The sequence below is a fragment of the Podarcis pityusensis genome, assembly GCF_964106645.2.
Source record: "Podarcis pityusensis genome assembly, chromosome: 11".
Classification (NCBI taxonomy): Eukaryota; Metazoa; Chordata; class Lepidosauria; order Squamata; family Lacertidae; genus Podarcis; species Podarcis pityusensis.
In genome coordinates this window covers 15,912,106-15,935,537 of record NC_138036.1, presented here as the reverse complement: position 1 = coordinate 15,935,537, position 23,432 = coordinate 15,912,106, and the positions used below count along the sequence as shown (strand labels likewise).

The 23,432-nt window shown below is 45.8% G+C and overlaps 1 protein-coding gene across 3 annotated transcripts in view; it reads left to right on the top strand.

The window, feature by feature from the left end:
- The window catches only part of PDZD2 (PDZ domain containing 2), a 237,416-nt gene that overhangs the window by 50,463 nt on the left and 163,521 nt on the right, over positions 1–23,432 (top strand). For 2 of the 3 annotated variants that reach the window (XM_080973357.1, XM_080973359.1), the window contains exon 2: positions 18,473–19,335. In XM_080973357.1, the coding sequence (XP_080829483.1) occupies positions 18,860–19,335 (476 nt within the window). In that variant the 5' untranslated portion in view covers positions 18,473–18,859. The remainder of the gene's footprint in view (positions 1–18,472; positions 19,336–23,432) is intronic. The other variant, XM_080973358.1, reaches the window with a different exon arrangement.

Below are 23,432 nucleotides of genomic sequence, written 5' to 3'. Positions count from 1 at the left end.
GCGTTGGCTCGGTGTTACGTCTGGTGGCCTAATATGGACGATGCCATCACTGCCTGGGTGTCCGCCTGTCAAGCGTGCCAGGAGTCGAGGCCTGCACCACCGGCAGCTAAAGGACACACCTGGGAGACGCCAAAGACACCCTGGTCGAGGGTGCACATCGATCTGGCTGGCCCCTTTCACGGCCGGACCTTTATGGTAGTGGTGGACGCCTATTCCAAATGGCTGGAGGTCGCCCTGATGCCCTCCACCACTACCGAAGCTGTCATCCGGGTGCTGCGAGGCCTGTTTGCAACGCATGGGTGTCCTGATGTCCTTGTCTCTGACAACGGACCGCAGTTCACGTCAGGCACGTTTGAGCGGTATCTTTTGGGACTGGGCATCCGCCATGCCCTAACGGCACCTTTTCATCCATCCAGCAACGGGCAAGCGGAAAGAATGGTGCGCTCGACAAAAGAGGCACTGGCGCGCCTGGACCGGGGAGACTGGCATGAGCGGGTCGCCGAATACTTGTTCGTGCAACACATCACCCCTCATGCGGCCACAGGGAGGAGTCCTGCTGAACTGCTTATGGGCCGCCGCCTCAGGTCACCGCTCGACCGGCTACACCCAGACTTTGCCGTGGCTGAACCCCCAGGCTGTGCCAACGCACCACGGTCATTTGTCCCAGGAAACCAGGTCTTTGCCCGGAACTATGTGGGGGACATCCCTTGGGTGCCAGCCACAGTAGTGGGAGTCACTGGACCTCGCTCGTACCAGGTGGCACTCGAAGACGGACGCTTGTGGCGACGGCACATAGACCAGCTTAGGCGCAGGGTTGGGGACTTGGACACTACCGAGGTGCCCCCAACTGCGCTTGCGGCTCCAGAAGAGACACGTACAGATGGCGAGGCCCCACCTACACCTCCCTCACAAACTGCCAGCGTGGAGCCGAACCAAGCCGTTTCAGAACAGACTCAGACCACTCCACTTGCGGAGGCTCCACCCACAGCAGCGGATCCAGGGGAGTTGGTTCCAACGCCACCTAGGGTCGCACCACAGCCTCAGCGAGAACTGTGTGGCCCTCCGGACTTGGCTACCAGTCCCCGGCGGTCTGGCAGAGTTTCCAAGCGCCCAACTTATTTAAAGGACTATGTTGTTGGACAGGTATCACTGTTGGTCTAAGTATGGGAAATGTAACCGATATGCTTTTGTGCTTAATTGAACCATTACGCGTAGTGCTGTATATAAGGAAACCATTACGATTGTAACTAACGCCTTATCTCGGTGGGGAGGGGTGTTATGTAGTGTAGTTTCACCCTGGGCCAACAGGGGGATACTGTATATAGTTTTCACTCAGGTCTGTAGATAGTTTTCACTCAGGTCCGCGGCAGTTATTTTAGGCGGGAACTCTGGGCTGTTGTGGTTACAATGTTGACAGCCGGCTGCCTATAAATACAGGCCGGCTGAGCTGTTCGCAGGTTAGTTCTATTCCAGCTTACCATAATAAAGAGCTACTTGAAGAAATCGCTGTGCCGGCTGCTACCTAACAAACACATTGAAAGACTAGATTCTGCCCCCACCTCATGATCCCAGTAGGCTTGGATCTCAAAGTTAACATTTAGAGAATGTTTACCATTCAGATCTTCTTGGCTGGTTTGAAATAATCCTCTTCTCATCCATCTGCCTGCTCCCTGCTTTGCTGTGCCTGTACTCCTCCATTACTTAATAAAGCACATTTCAAACCTAAGGGCCTTTTTATTATTATAATTATTTTTCCTAACTTGATTGCCACATCCAACCCACCTCCCCCAGGGTGTTGGTGTGGGGTGTTGGGCAGTGGTCCTGTGGAAGCGACCGCTTGTGTGGGTAGTTTGGAACATCTGGAAGGAATATCTGCACATATCCAGACGCTTACAGCCTGTGCTTTGAGAAGCTGGCTAATTTTAAACACATACGATACTGTATCGGCGTTTGTGTGTTACTCCAGCCCTTCCTCTCATCTTGAAAGAGCGCAGCTGCCTTGTGGGCATTTGCCAAAGGGTAGCATCGCATGACGTTAGATAGTTGGAGAGAGGGGGGTCTCTCTGTAATAGGATTTATCCTCTCTTGGCGGCTTTGGGTGGTAATATGTGTGAACACAACAAGCTTCTTAAGGAAACAAAGTCAAGAAGGGAACGTTTCTCCCCTCTTGGGAACAGACTAATGAGGGATGCTGATTTCTAGGTCTTTGATTAGGCTTAGTGAACTTTTCCAGTCAAAAGGCAATAATAATAAAGAAGAAGGAGCTGTATAAGGGATAGCCTGGCCACTGTGACCCATCCATTGGTAATCTCTAGATAGGATTACTGTAATGTGCTCTGTATGGGGTTTCCTTTGAGGTTGGTGGCAAGATTGCTCTCTGGAGTGTCCTATCTCACAAACCTATTCCACTGCTCCTAAAGGGGTGGTTTGGCTACCCAAAACCTATCAACCTGCAGTTAGCAGCAACCAAGGGGAGGGCCTTCTCCGTGGTGGTCCCTCTTACTATAGAATTGCCTCTTCTCAAAACTCCAGCAAGCACCAACACTGATTTTTTTTAAACAACAACAACAACAACAACAACAACAACAACAACACATACTTGTGTATTCAGGCTCTTTCGGGTGCTTAACATTGGGATTTAACTACCGGTGCGTCTTGCATTATCAGTTATTGTAATTTTAATGTTCTATTGTTTATTTCATCGTTTTAATCTATACACTGCTTTGAGATGGGTTATAATAGGTGCTATAGGAGTAATTTCATGAAAAAACACCACCATGGAATTAACTGAATAACCACTGAAAAGTGTCTTGGACTGGAAGCAATTTGCTTTCTACTTCACATGCTTAGTGTTGGCTAGCGCATTGGAGGGATGGACTGTGAAGGTGTTGCTGGATGCAAGCTAATTTCAGGACTGGAATGCAGATAGGATTCTAGCCTGTGGAGAATTCTGAGATATCTTATCCAACCTTAATTACCACGGCAATCTCTAACTATAAATAATACTATCGAGAAAGGAGTTCCTCTAGAGAGGAGCTGCATACAGCAGCTCACTACATGAACTACATGGAAATTTCTACCATGTTGTTGCAACTCCATATATGTTCACAATGACATGAAATCCCATGTGCTGGATAAGTCACTGTCTGTGAACGACTTGGTTTTCTGCTTGGGTCTCTTTCCTCTCATAAGGTAAAAGTAAAGGACCCCTGGACAGTTAAGTCCAGTCAAAGGCGACTGTGGGGTTGCAGCGCTCATCTCACTTTCAGGCCGAGGGAGCCGGCGTTTGTCCACAGCTTTCCGGGTCATGTGGCCAGCATGATTAAACCGCGTCTGGCGCAACGGAAACCATGATGGAAACCAGAGCGCATGGAAACGCCGTTTACCTCCCCGCTGCTGTGATACCTATTTATCTACTTGCACTGGTGTGCTTTCGAACTGCTAGGTTGGCAGGAGCTGGGACAGAGCAATGGGAGCTCACCCTGTCGAGAGGATTCAAACTGCCGACCTTCTGATCGGCAAGCCCAAGAGGCTCAGTGGTTTAGCCCACAGCGCCACCCGTGTCCCTTTCCTCTCATAAAGGAGCATTCAAACATCTGATTTCTCAACTTTCAATTTGGTTTCATCTATTATTCTTAGGATTTTGCCACCTCGCTTAATTTGTTGCTTATATTCTGGATTTCCTTCCCAAGGAAAGCTCAAACTGGCACGCAGAAACAGCTCAATTAATGCAGACTGTGAGAATAATGTTAAATTAAACAAATTAAAGCCACATTCAGGTCAAGTAGTATTTAAAAAACCCCATTGAAAGCCATAAGAATTAGTTCAATGACAAGAATTCTCCTGTTCACCTTGCTGACCCTTCCCTGTGCTCCAGTGAGGAGTTCTGCCAAAGTTTCATCCAAAGGGCACAGACATTTAGAGCAAATGGTTGCAGTGGTGACCTATGTTGTCAATGGCAGGAGGTGTCAGGGATGGACTGGACAAAGAGGAGTGATTGGAAGCACCAGCCAGGTAAGCCCCACGGGAAACTCCAGAGGAGGAAGGCTCAGAGCCAGGGAATTGGTGGTGGGACACTGAGAAGAGGTCAGAGGGAGAAGATTGGGAGGAGGTGCCAAAGGGTGAAGAGGCAACAGGGTTTAGTGAGCAGGAGGAACCTGTGACAGGGAGCAGTTCAGACCCTGAGGCTGAAGCAGAGGAGGGGTGGTGATCAAGAGTCTGCTGAAGAATTTGGGGGCTCTCCCTGTTTTGTTCTCCTCCGCCCTGGTTTCCAAGAATGCACAGGATAATAATGAGGGCAGAACCAGAAGTGCACAGAAGCAGTTTGAGACTGCTTGGGAAACATCCGGGAAAGGGTGGAATCTTCAGTCCTAGCAACTGCTCCATAGAGGCAAGACCTGCTGGGAAGGGTTGCTGAAATGTATGCTGTTTGCTTGAATAAAGAGCTAACTTCACTGACAACAGAGCCCTGTGTCTTTCACGCTGACCTGCGTCTGACTCCAGCCCTGACGGTATATTCCAGATGTTGTTGGGCTCCAGCTCCCATCATGCCCAGCCAACATGGCCGGTGGAGAGGGATGATGGGACTTGTAGTCCAACAACATGTGGAGAACACGACATTGGCTACGCCTCTTCTGGAGCTGAGATATTGCCCTCGCTGCTCCCAGATTCCTGACTGATAAATGCCCTACTGCTGTTTGTGAAGGCCAGGTTTTAAAATGCATAACAGGAAGAAATTGGGCACACATGAAAAACTGCCCCATCTAAGCAGTCTCTCTCCTGGAAAAGAGTAAGGGGGGAAGAAAAGATGGCTGCTTTTGTGAAGCATTTTGGCCCACTTCAGTTTCAAACAATTTTTCATGGGTAAATATTTAACAGATAAAATTTATAAACCCAGAAAGGCTTAGGGGGGGAAAGGAACATATGGAAGTGGTTCTTTATGCTGATGTAAAAAAAATAAAGGAAAAGAGAGGGAAAATAAAAAGGCACTTCAGAATTAAGAAGATGATCCCAAAAGACTTTACGGCATTTTCAAAGGAGAAAGGGAGAAAATTTTGCACAGAAAGCAAGGGAAATGGATTTTTGAGTAACAATAGACATAAACCAAAATGAAAATTGAAGCTAAATGTCGCCCTTCTCCTCTCCCCCTCCCCTTCTCTCTGCTAGTTGCATTTCCCCCAGACCCAGGCACTCAGCAATATTTTTATCCTTCCCTCCTGACACTTTTCAAAGCCTCGTTTGCGCCCTAATTTCTTTGTGAGGTCTGAAGAAGTTGAATTAATTTTTAATGTTAAATGAACAGATTTTTTTTCTGGGGGTGGGGTGCAGGGAAGAGATGGAATTGTAAATGTGTGAGTAGAATTTTGTGACTTGTTGGGGCAGGGAATGAGACTCCTGGCAGAGAAGCAACTCCAAAAGACTCTGTGACATTAAGAATTTCCTTCCAGAATTTTAAACAGTCCGGAGGGATGGTAAATGCAGAGATAATCGAGGAGCTCTTGATTTTTGATTAACTCTGGTGCTAAACCGTTTATAATAAAAGACCATTCCAAAGTATCTTTTTTAAAAATTCGCCTTCTCCCTCCCCCCCCAAAAAAAACTGTGGCAAGAGCCTACTTAATATAATACATGAAACTGAAGGCTGTTTCCTTATCAAAGCTTTGCAGCCGACTGTGCATTATCAAAGGGCTGCTTCCAGGGCTTAATTTGAACCGGGGCTTACCAGACTCCTGTTTTTGAAATTACCTGGAACATGAGAGAAGCAACAATAAAGAAAATCCTGCCTCTGAGCATGGGCGGAGTGCTTTCCTCCTGCCGGGGACGATTGCTTCTTCCAGGTCATTTCATACCTGAGTTCTTGGTACTACTGTGTGAAATACGTGCATTAATAATGATAATAATAATAATACTGTCCATACTGTGTTGACTGCAAAGTCTGCATGTATAAATCATGGTTCTCCCCTCCTTCCAGCTACATATGATTTGGAAGGGGTTGGAAAATTTAGAAATGTGTGATTTGGGAGAAAACGTGTGCAAAAAAAATTGTAAGTACACATTGAAATATGGTTTTTGGCGTGGATTTTTTTTTTTAAAGCGCAGATCCAGTTCCCACACCTAGTACAGTGGTAGAAGAAGAAGAAGAAGAAGAGTTTGGATTTGATATCCCGCCTTTCACTCCCTTTAAGGAGTCTCAAAGCGGCTAACATTCTCCTTTCCCTTCCTCCCCCACAACAAACACTCTGTGAGGTGAGTGGGGCTGAGAGACTTCAAAGAAGTGTGACTGGCCCAAGGTCACCCAGCAGCTGCATGTGGAGGAGCGGGGAAGCAAACCCGGTTCCCCAGATTACGAGTCCACTGCTCTTCACCACTACACCACACTGGCTCTCTGGTACCTCTGGTTATGTACTTAATTCATTCTGGAGGTCTGTTCTTAACCTGAAACTGTTCTTAACCTGAGGTACCACTTTAGCTAATGGGGCCTCCTGCTGCCGCTGCGCAATTTCTGTTCTCATCCTGAAGCAAAGTTCTTAACCCGAGGTACTATTTCTGGGTTAGCGGAGTCTGTAACCTGAAGCGTCTGTAACCCGAGGTACCACTGTATAGGGTGGCGTTCAACAGAGTTGGCCTGCCTGCATAACAGACTTTGGTTCGCATAAGTGATGTTTACCTTTCCCCTCTTCTCTTCCGCAGCTCTCTGTGTACCCCTAATATGCGGGTGGTGCTGTGGTCTAAACCACTGAACCTTTTGGGCTTGCCAATCAGAAGGTTGGAGGTTTGAATCCCTGTGATAGAGTAAGCTCCCATTGCTTTGTCCCAGATCCTGCCAACCTAGCAATTTGAAAGCACACCAGTGCAAGTAGATAAATAGGTACCGCTGCGGCGGGAAGGTAAAGAGTGTTTCCATGCACTCTGTTTCCATTATGGTGTTCCGTTGCGCCAGAAGCTTTTTAGTCATTCTGGCCACTTGATCCGGGAAGCTGTCCATGGACAAACGCCGGCTCCCTCGGCCTGCAAGCGAGATGAGCGCTGCACCCCATGGTTTCCTTTGACTGGACTTAAGCGTCCAGGGGTCCTTTACCTTTTACCTATTATAGAAAGTAAGGGAACCTTCTGGAACAGACTGGGTGTTTCTGTGTGGTTGCAGAGGTGGAAAGGAAGGAGAGGTCCTCTCATGTCTGCCGGGACAACATTGTAAGCTGTCCGTATTTGTGCTGTGTTTTTCTTGTTTCTTATTAGGATTTCTAATTATGCATCTGCTGAATATAGGCCTCTGGCTGCATGTACGTAATTAAAACCGCATGTTGTTGATAATGTAACACCAAATCCAAGAATAAGAGGCAAGATGAAAACCAAAGATTTAAAGCTGATTCCTGCTTCTGCACGCATGAGCATGAACTTTGTTGTTGTTGTTTAGTCGTTTAGTTGTGTCCAACTCTTCGTGACCCCATGGACCAGAGCACGCCAGGCACTCCTGTCTTCCACTGCCTCCCGCAGTTTGGTCAGACTCATGCTGGTAGCTTCGAGAACACTGTCCAACCATCTCGTCCTCTGTCGTCCCCTTCTCCTTGTGCCCTCCATCTTTCCCAGCATCAGGGTCTTTTCCAGGGAGTCTTCTCTTCTCATGAGGTGGCCAAAGTATTGGAGTCTCAGCTTCAGGATCTGTCCTTCCAGGGAGCACTCAGGGCTGATTTCCTTAAGAATGGAGAGGTTTGGTCTTCTTGCAGTCCATGAGACTCTCAAGAGTCTCCTTCAGTACCATAATTCAAAAGCATCAATTCTTTGGCGATCAGCCTTCTTTATGGTCCAGCTCTCACTTAGCCATACAGAATTCCTTCACTGGTTTCGCCCAAATCTTATTTGTTGAGGGCAAGCAATGGCTTTTGCCCTGCTTATGAGCTTCCTAGAAGCATCTGGCTTTGCAACTCTTGGGAACAGGATACTGGACTAAATGGATCTGTGATCATCTGCTAAGCTTTTCCTATGTCGGCTCTAAAAAGATTGACTTGGAGAGTAACATTTAAGGCTTGACATCATTCACTAAGATGTTTTGGCCTGTTATATTCTCATAAACCTGGAGAGGGGGTGGTAAACTATTTTTAAAAAATGACTGGGTTTCAAAGCACACTTGGAACTTATAAATATGGTGAGCACCTCTTTCCAAGGCAGGAAAATGATAAACGCAGTATATGGTCTGTTTGGCTTCACTGTATGCCTTCCTGAACTAGAAAATAGTAGCTGTGCTCCTTCTAAGGGTTCAAAATTGTGTTGGTGTTTGAGTGTGCATTGTGTAATTTAGTTTAATGTCACACAGACCAGAGCCCTGCTCAGGGGTTTAGGCCTGAACAAGAAATGCAAACGCTATTGCAGATACTAATATTGCATAACCTGAAGCAACTGGATGCATAAAAACAGACTCCTTTTGGAAATAAAACATTGTCAAAGCTCATCAGTTTAATTAAAGCTTCACTTCCAGAACTTTCTTCAAAACAGAACAAAAAACAGTGAATGGTATATCCAAAATATCCATAAGATCATGTGCAATTCCAGCACAGGCTCAGCTTCTTATAAAATATGAAATATTCCAAACAGATCTCAAATCTGAGCTGTGCCTCTCCTTACAGTCTCCATTTTGCCTGGAGCTGTATTCACTCACTAGAGAGGGTCATTTACACGTCCTTACTTCCACAGACCCCAAGAACAAAGACTCAGCCACCACCCTTCCAAGAATATGAATTTGCAATTGTGAACTAAGGTTAAACACTCAAGTTCTAGCTAGCAGAGAACAACAGTTAATTATCAACCCATCAATGAGTTCAGAGACCACTTAGTATACTTAAGTGGAATTTCCCCACATTAAAACCTTCAGTAACACACATTTAGGCATTCCCCATTTCAGTGTCAATTAAATAATTATACTTGACAAGCCCTTTTGCACCATCCCTGCTTGCTACACTCCATGCCTCCCTTTCTGAGTGGGAAGATCTGAAGGGTGGATGCATTTGGCTGAATGTGCTTGGAAGATTCACCGTCAGGAACTCTGGTCATGCATGGACCATGGAGAGACTTCTAAGCTCACTTGGCTGAACATACATAGAAGTTTCTCCTCTTTTCAGACCTACATGCTCAATGCAGGACGTGTGGGGCTGGGGTATTGTGCATGGCCCCACAACCCCTACATACATTGGCATTCCTTATTCAGGGCAGTAACACCTCAACAGGGCTACAGAAAATGCAGACACTTCGGCCATTGATAAGAGAGCCGGTGTGGTGCAGTGGTTAGAGTACTGCGCTTGGACCCGGGAGACCAAGGTTCAAATTCCCACTCAAACAGGAAGCTCACTGGGTGATCTTGGGGCAGTCACCGTCTCTCAGCCTAACCTACCTCACAGAGTTGTTGTGTGGATAAAAATGGGCAGGACAAAGAAGTATGTGTGCCACCTTGGAGGAAGGATGGGTTATTAATGTGATAAATAAATAAAATGAAATGTATTTAGAGTGAAAGCCTTGATGTGTCTGCTCAGAGGTAAGATCAACTGATTTCAATGTGGCTTACTCCCATGTCAGTGTACGTAGGTTTGCAACCTTAGTTGATTATTCGTCCCCTGATTAAATTACAGTGGTACCTCGGGTTACAGACGCTTCCGGTTACAGACTCCGCTAACCCAGAATTAGTACCTCAGGTTAAGAACTTTGCTTCAGGATGAGAACAGAAATCGCACGGGGCAGCAGGAGGCCCCATTAGCTAAAGTGGTGCCTCAGGTTAAGAACAGTTTCAGGTTAAGAACGGACCTCCAGAACGAATTAAGTTCTTAACCCAAGGTACCACTGTACATTTGAAGAGATTTACTTTTCACCCGCATCTCAGTATGGATTCATTTTTGAGATTTTGGAGAGAAAAGCTTAATAAATATGGACACAATCTACTGTTGAAAGGAAAGGCAATCTTTTTTATTTCAAGTATTCAACAAAACTGTGTTAAAAATGTGCCCTGCTAACCCTCTGCCCTAACCTATTAAAGTTCCCCTTCATTGATTGATCAACTAAAGCTTCCTTTGGTTTTAATCTACTCATTTAAATAGATCAGCGCAAGCCTATTTAAGTGCCTCTTTGTGAAAGCCGCTTGAGGAATTCTTGCTCCACACAGAAATGGGTGGAAAGGTTTCCAGGAGGATAAGTGAATTTGCATTCCACCCAACAAAGCTCACACCCTAAGTTCATTAAAGGTGACGCATGGATTTGAAAACCAGGAGAGTAAACAGCTCTGAAATCCGGGTGTGAAGGCAGTAAAAGCCTCACCCCTTCGCTCCTGGAATGGGAAGTCTACTCTTTGTAGGTTCCTTAAGGTTAGCCTTTAAGAGAAACCACACAGCCTGACAACATCAAATCAGAGCCATTTGGGACATGTGCCTTACACATTGCTAGGAAAAGCTCGTGTGCAAATGAGCAGAGTAATGCCACACATTATGGAGGATACTCTTGAGAGTCCCATGGACTGCAAGAAGATCAAATCTATCCATTCTGAAGGAAATCAGCCCTGAGTGCTCACTGGAAGGACAGATCGTGAAGCTGAGGCTCCAATACTTTGGCCACCTCATGAGAAGAGAAGACTCCCTGGAAAAGACCCTGATGTTGGGAAAGATGGAGGGCACAAGGAGAAGGGGACGACAGAGGACGAGATGGTTGGACAGTGTTCGCGAAGCTACTAACATGAGTTTGACCAAACTGCGGGAGGCAGTGGAAGACAGGAGTGCCTGATGTGCTCTGGTCCATGGGGGCACGAAGAGTCAGACATGACTAAATGACTAAACAACAACTATGCCACACACACAACTGCTTGCTTGTCCAAACTCTGTGGGCAGTTCATCAAACCAATTCAGGTTCAGTTGTACCTCGGGTTACATACGCTTCAGGTTACAGACTCCGCTAACCCAGAAATAGTACCTCGAGTTAAGAACTTTGCTTCACGATGAGAACAGAAATTGTGCTCTGGCGGCGCAGCAGCAGCAGGAGGCCCCATTAGCTAAAGCGGTGCTTCAGGTTAAGAACAGTTTCAGGTTAAGAATGGACCTCCGGAACGAATTAAGTACTTAACCTGAGGTACCACTGTATTTGCAAAGTTAAGAAAATCCACAGAATTCTTTCAGGATGAAGACATATGCAGCAATTTAAAGTGTGATGGAAGTGGTGTCATGTGCTGCCTTGAAAGCAACATATGAATACGTGTTCAGATGTCTTCCCTTAGCACCTAAAACCTTGCATCTGCCACAGAAGCTTTTTGTTCTCCATGAGCTTTTGATTAGAGGCAGGATCTGTGAACATAGGTACATAGGGAAGTGGCCTTTGCACAGAGTGCAGACCATTGCGGCATCTAATTTAGTGTTCTGACGGTGCCTCTCTCACGTTTCAGACCGGAAGCATTCCCAGCCGTACCTGGGGGTGCTGCAAATTGAACCTGGGACCTTCTGAATGCAAAGCGGACGATCTTACCACTGAGCTACAGCTCTTTCCCTATTTATTTTGTGCTTTCCGATCTAGAAGAACGGAGCGGCTTATGCTTCTGTGTGCATTAGACATGCCGTAGTCTTCAGCCTTTCCAGACCCACGATTCAACTTCAACCCAGACACGTGTATGGGGATTCATTACTCTTTTCTTTTAATGATAAATTTGTATAGTGGTAAACGGGACGCGGGTGGTGCTGTGGGTTAAACCACAGAGCCTAGGACTTGCTGATCAGAAGGTCGGGGGTTCGAATCCCCGCGACGGGGTGAGCTCCCGTTGCTCGGTCCCTGCTCCTGCCAACCTAGCAGTTCGGAAGCACGTCAAAGTGCAAGTAGATAAATAGGTACCGCTCTGGCGGGAAGGTAAACAGTGTTTCCGTGCGCTGCTCTGGTTCGCCAGAAGCAGCTTAGTCATGCTGGCCACATGACCCGGAAGCTGTACGCCGGCTCCCTCGGCCAATAAAGCAAGATGAGCGCCACAACCCCAGAGTCGGCCACGACTGGACCTAATGGTCAGGGGTCCCTTTACCTTTACCTTAAAGCTGCTGTTGGTCTTTACCCAAGACCAGGCTAGTAGTGCTCCAACCATGCACTGATGGGAGTTGTAGCCCAAATCATGGAAGGTACCAGGTTGCCAAAGGCTGCAATATGCCATGAATGCAGTACTGTTTGCTATGTTCAGTGGACCACAGTATTAGGCCGAAATGAATGTGCAGCATGATGAATATTTTTTATTAACTTGTGCTGACATGGGCGCAGCGGGGACAACGCACTGGAAATTGTCAATAAAGATAATATCTTTAAGTCCAACCATTCCTCTGAAAGTCTTGTTTGGCATTGATGCTGATGAACCCTTACAGCCGATCGCTAGAAAACTGTTTCCAGCCTTGTGATGATCGGATCAAATTGAGGGCAATTACATTAATAGATTTTGGAAGTATTTATGTTGGAAGTCCATCTCGTTGCAGCTGGTAATAATTTTTACTGGTCTTTTGTCTTCCCACAGTTTAAAAGAGCTGTTGATTGAGTTCAGCGTCTGGGGTGCCAGACTCTGTGCAGCTAGTTCTACACATTTGGAAATCAAATACCACCCCCCTCAGGCCCACATGGCAAATCTTGGCCCACATGGTGACTTGTGAGAGCACCTTATGATACGGCATGACGCTTCAAAATCCATGGAAATGGTTCTAGTTAGCATTAGGGCTGGGCGATATCTGGTTTTCATCATTGTGATATATCACCAGCTAAACATCATGGTATACCGAAATAATAATAATAATAATAATAATAATAATAATAATAATAATAATAATTTATTTATACCCCGCCCATCTGGCTGGGCTTCCCCAGCCATTCTGGGCGGCTTCCAAAAAAATATTAAAATACTGTAATATATCAAACATTAAAAGCTTCCCTATGTTTGAAATAAGGATGGAACTATGTAGAAGCATTGTCTGTCTTCATGGTTTTTCCTGCATTGTGATTTTTGCCGGTCCTGCTCTTGTAATTTGCCGCTGAGCCGGCAGGGTTAACAGGGGTCGCAGGAATCGAGAGAAGGGTTGGCTTCACGGTTTCCCCCGCATTGTGATTTTTGTATACCATCATGATTTGCAATAAAGCTAAAGGACCCCTGGACTGTTAAGTCCAGCCAAAGGCGACTATGGGGTTGCGGCGCTCATCTTGCTTTCAGGCTGTGGGAGCCGGCGTTTGTCCACAGACAGCTTTCCGGGTCATGTGGCCAGCATAACTAAACCACTTCTGGCGTAATGGAACACTGTGATGGAAACCAGAGCGCATGGAAACACCACTTACCTTCCCGCCGGAGCTGTACCTATTTATCTACTTGCACTGGCGTTCCTTTGTACTGCTAGGTTGGCAGGAGCTGGGACAGAACAATGGGAGCTCGCCCTGTTGTGCAGATTCGAACGGCCGACCTTCTGATCAGCAAGCCCAAGAGGCTGAGTGGTTTAGACCCCAGCGCCACCCGCATCCCTGATTTGCAATATGTTGTCCGGGACTCAGCTACATTAGTCAAAAAACAATGCTTTGAATGTGTTATAAACACGCAACACCAGATGACATTACAGAGGAAAAAATAAAATAAAAATCTGTGCTATTTTTACATAGAGTTTTTTCTTTTTGTTTTGACGATTTAATTTCTGACTTATTTATAGTGGTTTTTTTCCTGTGTGTAGATCCCCCCAAGTAAAAAAAAAGAAATGAAACCAAAATCATGATATGGACTTGAAACTGGTTTTGGACGATATGCCAATATGCCCCCCAGCCCTACTGAGCTCAGCCCTACTGAGACCAATGACCTGACTCTGCTGAAGGCAGCATCCAGTCATCCTAGGAAATTGTCATTGAACTGTTGCTAGTGCATCTTGCTTGCCTGGACTGAGGTTTAGGTGTGTATGTAGAAACCTCTGATATTTTTATATCTGGAATATTAAAGGTAAAGGGACCCCTGACCATTAGGTCCAGTCGTGGCCGACTCTGGGGTTGCGGCGCTCATCTCGCTTTATTGGCCAAGGGAGCCAGCGTACAGCTTCCTGGTCATGTGGCCAGCATGACTAAGCCGCTTCTGGCGAACCAAAGCAGCACATGGAAACACCGTTTACCTTCCCGCCGGAGTGGTACCTATTTATCTACTTGCACTTTGACGTGCTTTTGAACTGCTAGGTTGGCAGGAGCAGGGACCGAGCAACGGGAGCTCACCCCGTCGCGGGGATTCGAACCACTGAGCTTTTGATTGGCAAGTCCTAGGCTCTGTGGTTTAACCCACAGCGCCACCCGCGTCCCTATCTGGAATATTAGCCAGCTTTAAAGAAGTAAGAGTCACGTCTGTTACCCAACTGATGCCAGCCCCCTGCAGCCATGCCCACCACCTCTGTGAGGCCCCAGAAGATCTCATGTGAAGGAGTGCAGTCCTCAGACTGAAATCTCTCCCCCCACCCCCCCACCCATAGAGGGGAAATTGCAAGGGAGTACAGCTCTGGGGCTTTTTTCAGAGCGGGAACAATGACATCATCTCCCAGAGCCTAGTGTACTGGCAAGTGAATGAGATGATGAAGAGGCTTTAAACTTTCACTATTGTTTGTGACAGAGGATCATAGAGGCGAGAATGAGAAAAAATAATAAGGCAAAGCCTGCATACTTTGCTTTCTGTTCTTGGACCGGGGTTCCTATAAATAGTAACGCTTATCCTTTGCAAGGTGGTTTGCACTTCTAATTAAAAGCTAAAGGCTTCATTTCAGCTGGCGGAAGATCTTTTGTTCAAACTCAGTGTGTTTTACAGACAGAACCTATGTAGTTAGGAGTAAACAGCTGCGAGTTCAATGGAGCTTATGCCCAGGAAACTATGCTAAGGATTGCAGTCATGCTGATCCTAATGGACTGGGTATTATGCTAGGCGCTGCTGTTTTCCAGAGTATTTGTGTGTGTATAAGAGAGAGAGAGAATGGATGTATTATTTGACTCTCGTTGGGAGAGTGACACTGGGAGCTATGAGAACAAACTTGTGCACTTCAAAATCTACTACACCTCTTCTAGGGTTCTTAGATTGATTTTGTGTGTGTTTGTGTTTGTGTGTGTGTGTATGTATTTTGGAAGTACTACAGTGGAACCTCTGTTGTCAAACGTAATCCGTTCCGGAAGACCGTTCAACTTCCAAAATGTTTGACAACTGAGGCGCAATTGCCGGTCAGCAAAATCAATTGAAAGAATGGAGAAACATGCCTCGGAAGCTGTTCGAAAATGGAAGCATTCACTTCCGGGTTGCCGGTGTTCAAAACCAAAACGTTTGACTTCCAAAGCTTTCAACAACCGAGGTTCCACTGTATAAAAAAGAAGTAACCCCCTTGCATTTCATAGGATCATAGAATTGTAGAGTTGGAAGGGACCCCAAGAGTTGGTTTATAATCAGTATCCTAGATATGAATAGGAAGGAAAGTCGGTTTTGGAAAAGCAAGTAACAGTGATGGTGAGCGAGGCATGCAATTACCTGATGTGGAATTCCAGTTTATTGCATTTATAGATACTTTATGTATAAAAAATAATAATAAAATGTAATGAATACTTTGCTGGCATACCTCTGTCTTGGGAGACAATGGAGGAGTGTGCCTTTTGGGAGCGAAGTTGAACCTTTGGAAGGTTGCAGCGCCTGTGGCTGTAGCGACTGATACAGGAAAGACATGCTTTGTTGCAGCTGGGGCAGATGAAGGCATCTGGTTGTGCTGCTGCAGATGCTCCCCAGTGGTCATTTTTCTTCTGATCTCTGCTATGGATGCACAACCTGACTGTCTTCAGGCATTTTTGATGTCTGCAAGGACTGGGTTGATGTAATTTATAATAAGCTAGATTTAATTGAGAGGGACGCGGCGGTTCAAATCCCCGGAACGGGGTGAGCTCCTGTCTTTCGGTCCCTGCTCCTGCCAACCTAGCAGTTCGAAAGCACCTCAAAGTGCAAGTAGATAAATAGGTACCGCTCCGGCGGGAAGGTAAACGGCGTCTCTGTGCGCTGCTCTGGTTCACTAGAAGTGGCTTAGTCATGTACACCAGCTCCCTCGGCCAATAAAGCAAGATGAGCGCTGCAACCCCAGAGTCGGTCATGACTGGACCTAATGGTCAGGGGTCCCTTTACCTTTACCTTTAGATTTAATTGAGACATCTAATTAGTAGATTTATATCCCAATTTTAAAGCAAATACCTTCACAAAGTGGCAGGCTATACTAGACAACTAAACAGCAATTGAGCAGCATAAAAAGCACAAGTGGGAAACACCCCAAATCCTTAAAATTGCCAGCATGGTCAATTGCCCCAGCATTGCCACAAAATACAGTGCAAACAAAATTAAAACAAAACAATGCCACCATTCCATTTCCACATCCTGATTTAAAACCAGTGTATTCTATGCCTCCACAGGTGTTTTCTTGATTCCCTCGCTGAAAAGTGTCCATGATCCTATGTAAAGTTCTGTATTCATATTTTTGTCATACGTAAAATTCAGACTGAAAAAAATCACCAGAAACTTAAGCCCCCGATGTATGTTTTGAAATTAGAATTCATGAGCCCTTGGAAGAAATCTGTAAGGGTTGAGGTTTTTTTTGTTTTTGTTTCCTAAGCAACTTTATTATTGTGAACTTTTCCCACAGGACGGGCTTGGGAAAAGAATTGAGCACATTTGCAGATGTGCCAGAACTTTTTGGATCCCTAATATTTCCAGATTCCTCATGTTTAAGTTCTAAGAGTGATCACATGCAAATCTTCCTTTGACGAAATTAGCAAATCTGTGATGTAAAATCTGTGAGTAAATGCAAATATTGTATTGTGGTTGCAAAGAGGTCTTCACAAAGAGGTCTTCAGCTGTTCAGTGTTCTGAAGAACCACATCTACATCTAACCATAGGTGGGACATCTGATTTGGCTTGGGAACCAGGTATGCACAAGGTCACGAGCCTTAACCTTTTACTTTCTACTGTGGTCCCAATCTAGTGAATGCCTGGGGGTGACGTGTGCCTGGGGGAACTGCCATCTGCTTCGGTGGGCGATTTCCCCCAATGTAAATAGCATGGAAGACTGACTCCATGTTGGGACTGCAGCAGAGGGCAAAAAAATCAAGTCCTCTTCACTTCCAATGGCAGGGTCCCCATCCAGATTATCTGTCCCTGCACCACCAACTGAGTTTAAGAAGCCTTTTCATGTAATGTCTATATTTCGTGAATCGTGTCTCACCTGGTTTGGTCTTCTAGAAGTTCTAGCATTAGCTAAACCACAGCCTGCTCTTTTGAGGAAGGTGAACAACACGTTAAAAAACAATGTCAAAATGGGCTGAGCTTTGGATGTGTCTAATACACAATCTTTCAAAAATAGTATCTGAAGAACATATGCAAATAAATCAGATCTTGAAGAGTCAGCAATAGGCATTGTAATTACTTTCTTCTTTTTTTAAAAAATTCTCTCTCTATAAGCCAGGAAATTGGTACTGAGGACGCTTTCGATACTCCGCTGGGAGGGACGTAAAAGGAAGGATGAGCTCAATTTGTTAGAGGGGATGAAACAAAACTTTGCATGTAATCAGGATATCCCAAAATGCTCTGGGACTGGTTTAATAAAGTAATCTTGAGAAATATTAGCGTTGCATTGTTCTTCTTCATGTATGCCCGCCTTTTAGATGTTATTCTTCTCCTTTCAGCGCCAGACTTGGTGCCAATTCAAAGACCCCTCTGTATCTCTGTTTGCAAGGTCAAAGGTAGCTTTCTGGAAACTTTCCTCATTCAGCTATTTGAGGATAATATGAAGTGAAAAGAAAGATAGAAAATGTAGATTTGCAGGGAAATTGTAATTTTATTTTTTTGCCAAAATTATTCAGAGAAAGAGAAAACAATAATGGGTTGTATTCAAAGTCTCATTAGTGCAAGGACTTTCACTTTCTCAGTCAGCTGTTCCCTTCCTGTATCCCCCCTCCCTTGCACATCCCAAATCTACTACAGTGGTACCTCAGGGTAAGAACTTAATTCGTTCCGGAGGTCCGTTCTTAACCTGAAACTGTATTTAACCTGAGGTACCACTTTAGCTAATGGGGCCTCCCGCTGCTGCCGTGCCGCCAGAGCACGATTTCTGTTCTTATCCTGAAGCAAAGTTCTTAACCTGAGGTACTGTTTCTGGGTTAGGTGAGTCTGTAACCTGAAGCATATGTAACCTGAAGCGTATGTAACCCGAGGTACCACTGTATAAACATTTCCTTGTATTCCTGCTCGTGTTCCTCTTCTGTACTCTTTCCAGAACATGACTGATAACCCAAGAGTGTATTTTAAAAACACACAAATGAATAGAAAAACAGATTATAGAATTAACGAGAAAAGAGAATAACATTAAGGAAAGCTTTCTCATTAATGAGCATTGCAGACAGCTCTCAAATCCTTTATTTGAGAGTGAGAATTATGGTTTTAACTGTATTGTTTTCCCCTTTCTAGGTCAAGCAGGTGTTGATGAATGTGGAGGAGCAATTATGGTCTCTGCTGGTGGAGCAGCGAGTGCTTGAGCGATTTCTGTGCGGACAGCTGTGGAAAGAGCCAAACCTCTGCTTCCTTCCTCTTCTCGCTGAATTCTCCAGAGCCATTGTGTTCATTCTTTTTAATTAAAAAGCCTGCTCTGTTATCTTTGGCTAAACCGGCAGAAAAGAGAGAACTTTTTCATTCCTATTATTTTACTTCGGGCTCCCTCCCTTACTTTCGGTTTCCCTCAGTATGGCGGCTGATGAAGCGCAGAACTACCTTGATCCCGAAAGGTGCGTTGATCAAATCTCGACCACCCAATACAGGAACAAGTTCATCACGTAATGGGACCCTGCCGTGGCCACAATGCCCATCACTCCGGAGAACGCCGTGCTGTTTCTTCCCATCCTTTACCGGTGGCTCCAAAACCATCTGAAGGAGGACGTGGAGGAGCCAGAACACAGACTTTGCCACTCTGCCATTAAGAAGCTGAGGGAATACATCCAGCTCAACTTCCCAATAGAGGAGGCCAAACTGCAACATGGTACTTGTTTTGTGGATATGGAGATCTGCACACTATACCTGACCAAGGATCCAGGAAAGACAGAGGCGCTCGGCCTAAGTTTTGGGAACATCCCTGCTCTGGGGGACTATGGTGAAAAGAGGAGAGTGGGGAGGAAGAGGAAGGGGCATAAGGGTCCTGTGCTGGACGTCGGAAGCATCTGGGTCACCGACTTAAAGAAAAACAGCCCTGCGGGGAAATGTGGAAAGGTTCGCTTGCGAGATGAGATCCTTTCGCTGAATGGACAATTGATGGTCGGAGTCGATATCAGCGGTGCAAGGTAGGAGGTTTAAATAAACTCGGTTGGCATGCAAAATCATTGTGTTTAAACCATCTCTCTACCTAGGTAAAGGTAAAGGGACCCCTGACCATTAGGTCCAGTCGTGGCCGACTCTTGGGTTGCGACGCTCATCTCGCTTTACTGGCCGAGGGAGCCGGTGTACAGCTTCCGGGTCATGTGGCCAGCATGACTAAGCCGCTTCTGGCGAACCAGAGCAGCACACGGAAACGCCGTTTACCTTCCCGCCGGAGTGGTACCTATTTATCTACTTGCGCTTTGACGTGCTTTCGAACTGCTAGGTTGGCAGGAGCAGGGACCGAGCAACGGGAGCTCACCCCGTCATGGGGATTTGAACCGCCGACCTTCTGATCGGCGAGTCCTAGGCTCTGTGGTTTAACCCACAGTGCCACCCGCGTCCCTTTTCTCTACCTAGGTAGCGATCTTAAATGAGCCATTTTCCATCCATGCACTATCCCAGCGGTTCTCAACCTGTGGGTCCCCAGATGTTGTTGGACTGCAACTCCCATCATCCCTGAGCCTTGCTAGCTAGGGGTGATGGGAGTTGTAGTTCAACAACATCTGGGGACCCACAGGTTGAGGAAGGCTGCACTATCCCATGCTGATATAGTAGTGCATCTGGTATGTTTTGATCAACAAGGCAGAAACCGCAAATGTTCCACTTCCATCACCAGGAATCCAAAATGTGGGTTTCGTTAGCATAAACGGGGATACAGCTGGAAGTGCTTCCAAAGCCTGCTTGCAGATGTCTTGAGGAAAGAGAAAGAAGGAGTCATCATCGCCGCCACCACTCACCCCACTGGCTTGTAGTATTCATTGTTTTGGAGCTAGATGAACAATCAGTGCAGGCGTTGGGTGGGGAAAACATCAGGTGCAGTTTTGTGTGCTAATACTCCTTCAGGTCTCCGGTAGGAGTTGGGCCTTTGGCAAGGACAGAGTACTGAATCCTATTGGCTTTCCGCAGATTGCTGTGCTGTCTTAGTGTTGAGCCCAATAAGGACTGAGCAGGAATAGGAAACTTTTGATGCTTGCAAAGAGTCAAGGATGTGCTCACAAAACTATCAAGGTCCCCAAAGCAGCCGAGATGGTTTGGGGCCCTTTCAGGGATGTTCCCCCAGTGGCTCTAGCATCTTGGGGGTGGGGCTGGATATGGGAACATGCCTTGCCCCATTGCGCCAGGCCTGCATGCAATGGCCGGCAGGGCTGTCTTGAGGCTGCCCACAAATGCCACCGAATAATGCAAATATAGAAATGAATGCTGCGGAGGGTCTGGAGGAGTTGCGGGAAAACCTTATCAAAAGAGGAGGCAGATCTGAAGAGAAAAGAGCAGCCTGTGCGTGTCAAAGTACTTTAGGAATAAAGTCTTTTTTTCCTTTCTGTTAAAGAGCTTTGCATTCTCCTTATTTGATCTGACACTTCCCTCTGGGCTTAGAGCACGGACACCTGCTACTTGGACTTAATTTCATCTTCCTTCTTAACAGGTGTGGGTTGCAAGGGAATGTCACATCCAGTGCCCTGCTCCTCTTCAGTGCCCTTTACCTTTTAAAATAAAATAAAATAAAATAAAATAAAATAAAATAAAATAAAATAAAATAAAATAGTGCCCTCCTTTAAAGACAAGCTTCTGTGGGAACACAGCCCATTAAGTTCTGCATGCCATAGAAATAGACATACGCTGCTTAGATTTTTCTGTAGGAGGTTGCTGTCCTAACATATGTGGTGACTCAGTAATTTCTCTACCTTCTTTGCACAATCTCTGCGTAAGATCCTCTGAGGCACCTGTGTTAAATCAATAAATATATATTCATGTATACAGGCACCTCCCCACTTAACTCGGGGGTTAAGTTCCTAGGTACTGTGCATATATGTGAAATTGCATATTCAGTCATACCTTGGGTTACAGCCGCTTTTTGGGGGTTACTGACTGCCGAAACCCGGAAGTACTGGAGCGGGTTACTTCCGGGTTTCGGCGGTCGCACATGTGCAGAAGCTCTGAATTGTGCTTTGCGCATGCGCAGAAGCACCAAATTGCAACCCGCACGTGTGCAGACGCGCCGCTGTGGGCTGTGAATCTGCATCCCGGACCGATCACGTTCACAACCTGAGCATCCACTGTAGTTGGGAATGCCACCTCAAAAGCCATTAAACGTCCTCCTTTCTCAACTCCCAACTCTCAACAAGCTTCAAAGGCTTATGGGATTGCAGCTGCAAAGGCCCCTGGGATTGCTAGCTGTTTTCCTGCTCTTTTCTCACTATTTTTTGGCAGATTCCCCACTCATTTTGGGCCCTTTTTGCATCATTTTGCAGTTTAATTATTATATACCGTATTTTTCCGTCTATAAGACTCCCTCATGTGCAAAATACCCCCTATTTGGGGGGACTCAGATTTATGAAAACGGGAGGAGATGTATCCGTGTATAAGACGCCCCCTAATTTTTGACATTTTAAAGGGGAAAAACCCTAGTCTTGGAAAAATAACGGTAATTATTTACTGGTGCTACACGTCTATGTGACTGCATGCAAGTCGAATGCTCGTTAAGTGGGGAAATGCCTGCATCATCTACACTGACTGGCAGCAGATCTCCTGGCCACAGACTGATGTCCTGGGATTGTGCTATAAACTTCTACATTGTAGACACGGGGGGGGGGGGGAAGGAAGGTTGTATACAGTGATACCTCTGGTTACGTACTTAATTCGTTCCGGAGGTCCGTTCTTAACCTGAAACTGTTCTTAACCTGAAGCACCACTTTAGCTAATGGGCCCTCCTGCTGCTGCCGCACCGCCGGAGCACAATTTCCCGTTATCATCCTGAAGCAAAGTTCTTAACCCGAGGTACTATTTCTGGGTTAGCGGAGTCTGTAACCTGAAGCGTCTGTAACCTGAAGTGTATGTAACCCGAGGTACCACTGTACTTCCAATATGTTTGTGCAGGTTCCTCCCCTACCCAGTACATAGGAAACTGCCTTACAGCAGGCCAGACTATTTTTCCAGTACTGGCCACTCTTACTGGCAGCGTTCAAAATTCTCATTGTTCTAGGCGCGTTTTGCGACAGCGAATTTCATTAGCGCGAGCAGTTTCTGAGTTCTGGGCGCAGTACTGCACCTACGATTTCAGATTAAAACTGCAGAGTGGAAGGAAAGGAGGGCCTTTTTCTGCCTCCCCACTTCCAGCCACTCTCTGAAGACTGGAGAAGAGACCCTCTTGACAATATTGGGGGGGTGGGTGGGATGGGGAAGTATGGCTTTGTTTTGTTTTGTTTTTGCAGTCTTCAGATGAGGACCAGACCATGAGAAAAATGAACGTAAGATTTTAGCTGCAGTTCATTCATTTTCAGCTTTGTATTCTTGCTATAAGAGTGTGCCTAGACACTCAGTTGTGATGCCCATAACCTAGGCCCATAATGCTCCTAGCTTTCATATCTCAGTTTCTAACACTGGCAGCTGTTCTCCCTAGTCCCAGGGAGAGGGCTTTCTCATCAACTGCTCCCTGATCCTTTTAACTGGAGATAGCAAGGATTGAACTCAAGACCTTACATGTGCAAAGGATGTGCTGTCCTAGTGAGTTGTGTCTCCTCCTCTTATTATTTTAAAATGACCCCCTGCACCCACAACACAGTAGACTGTTTATGCCAGTGGTTCTCAAACTTTTTCCCCTCTGGGCCACACTTTGAAAATAAAAATTTGCTTGCACCACACCATTTTTTTTATTCATAAGAAATACATTGGGAAACAAAACAAAAAACAACTCCCAGCAGTGTTTGATTTATAGCACAAAACACAAGTACTTTATAATATGCTCACGGGACACCCAGAAAGTATAAAGCAATACATAAGAACATGAATCATTCCCAAAACACAATTATAAATGAGTCTTCTCCAGCGCTTTGTCTGAATGGCGATTCTGGATCACAAAAGGATTGACCTTGATGCGCTTGCTGTCGTTATAAGAAGATACCTATCAACCTTCGGCAAATAAAAACAAATTATTTTGATACCGTACTACACTGAAATGTTTAAATGTTTCTTTGAATGTCCTTAAATCTTCTTGCTACTCCAGTGTGGCATAATAATAATAATA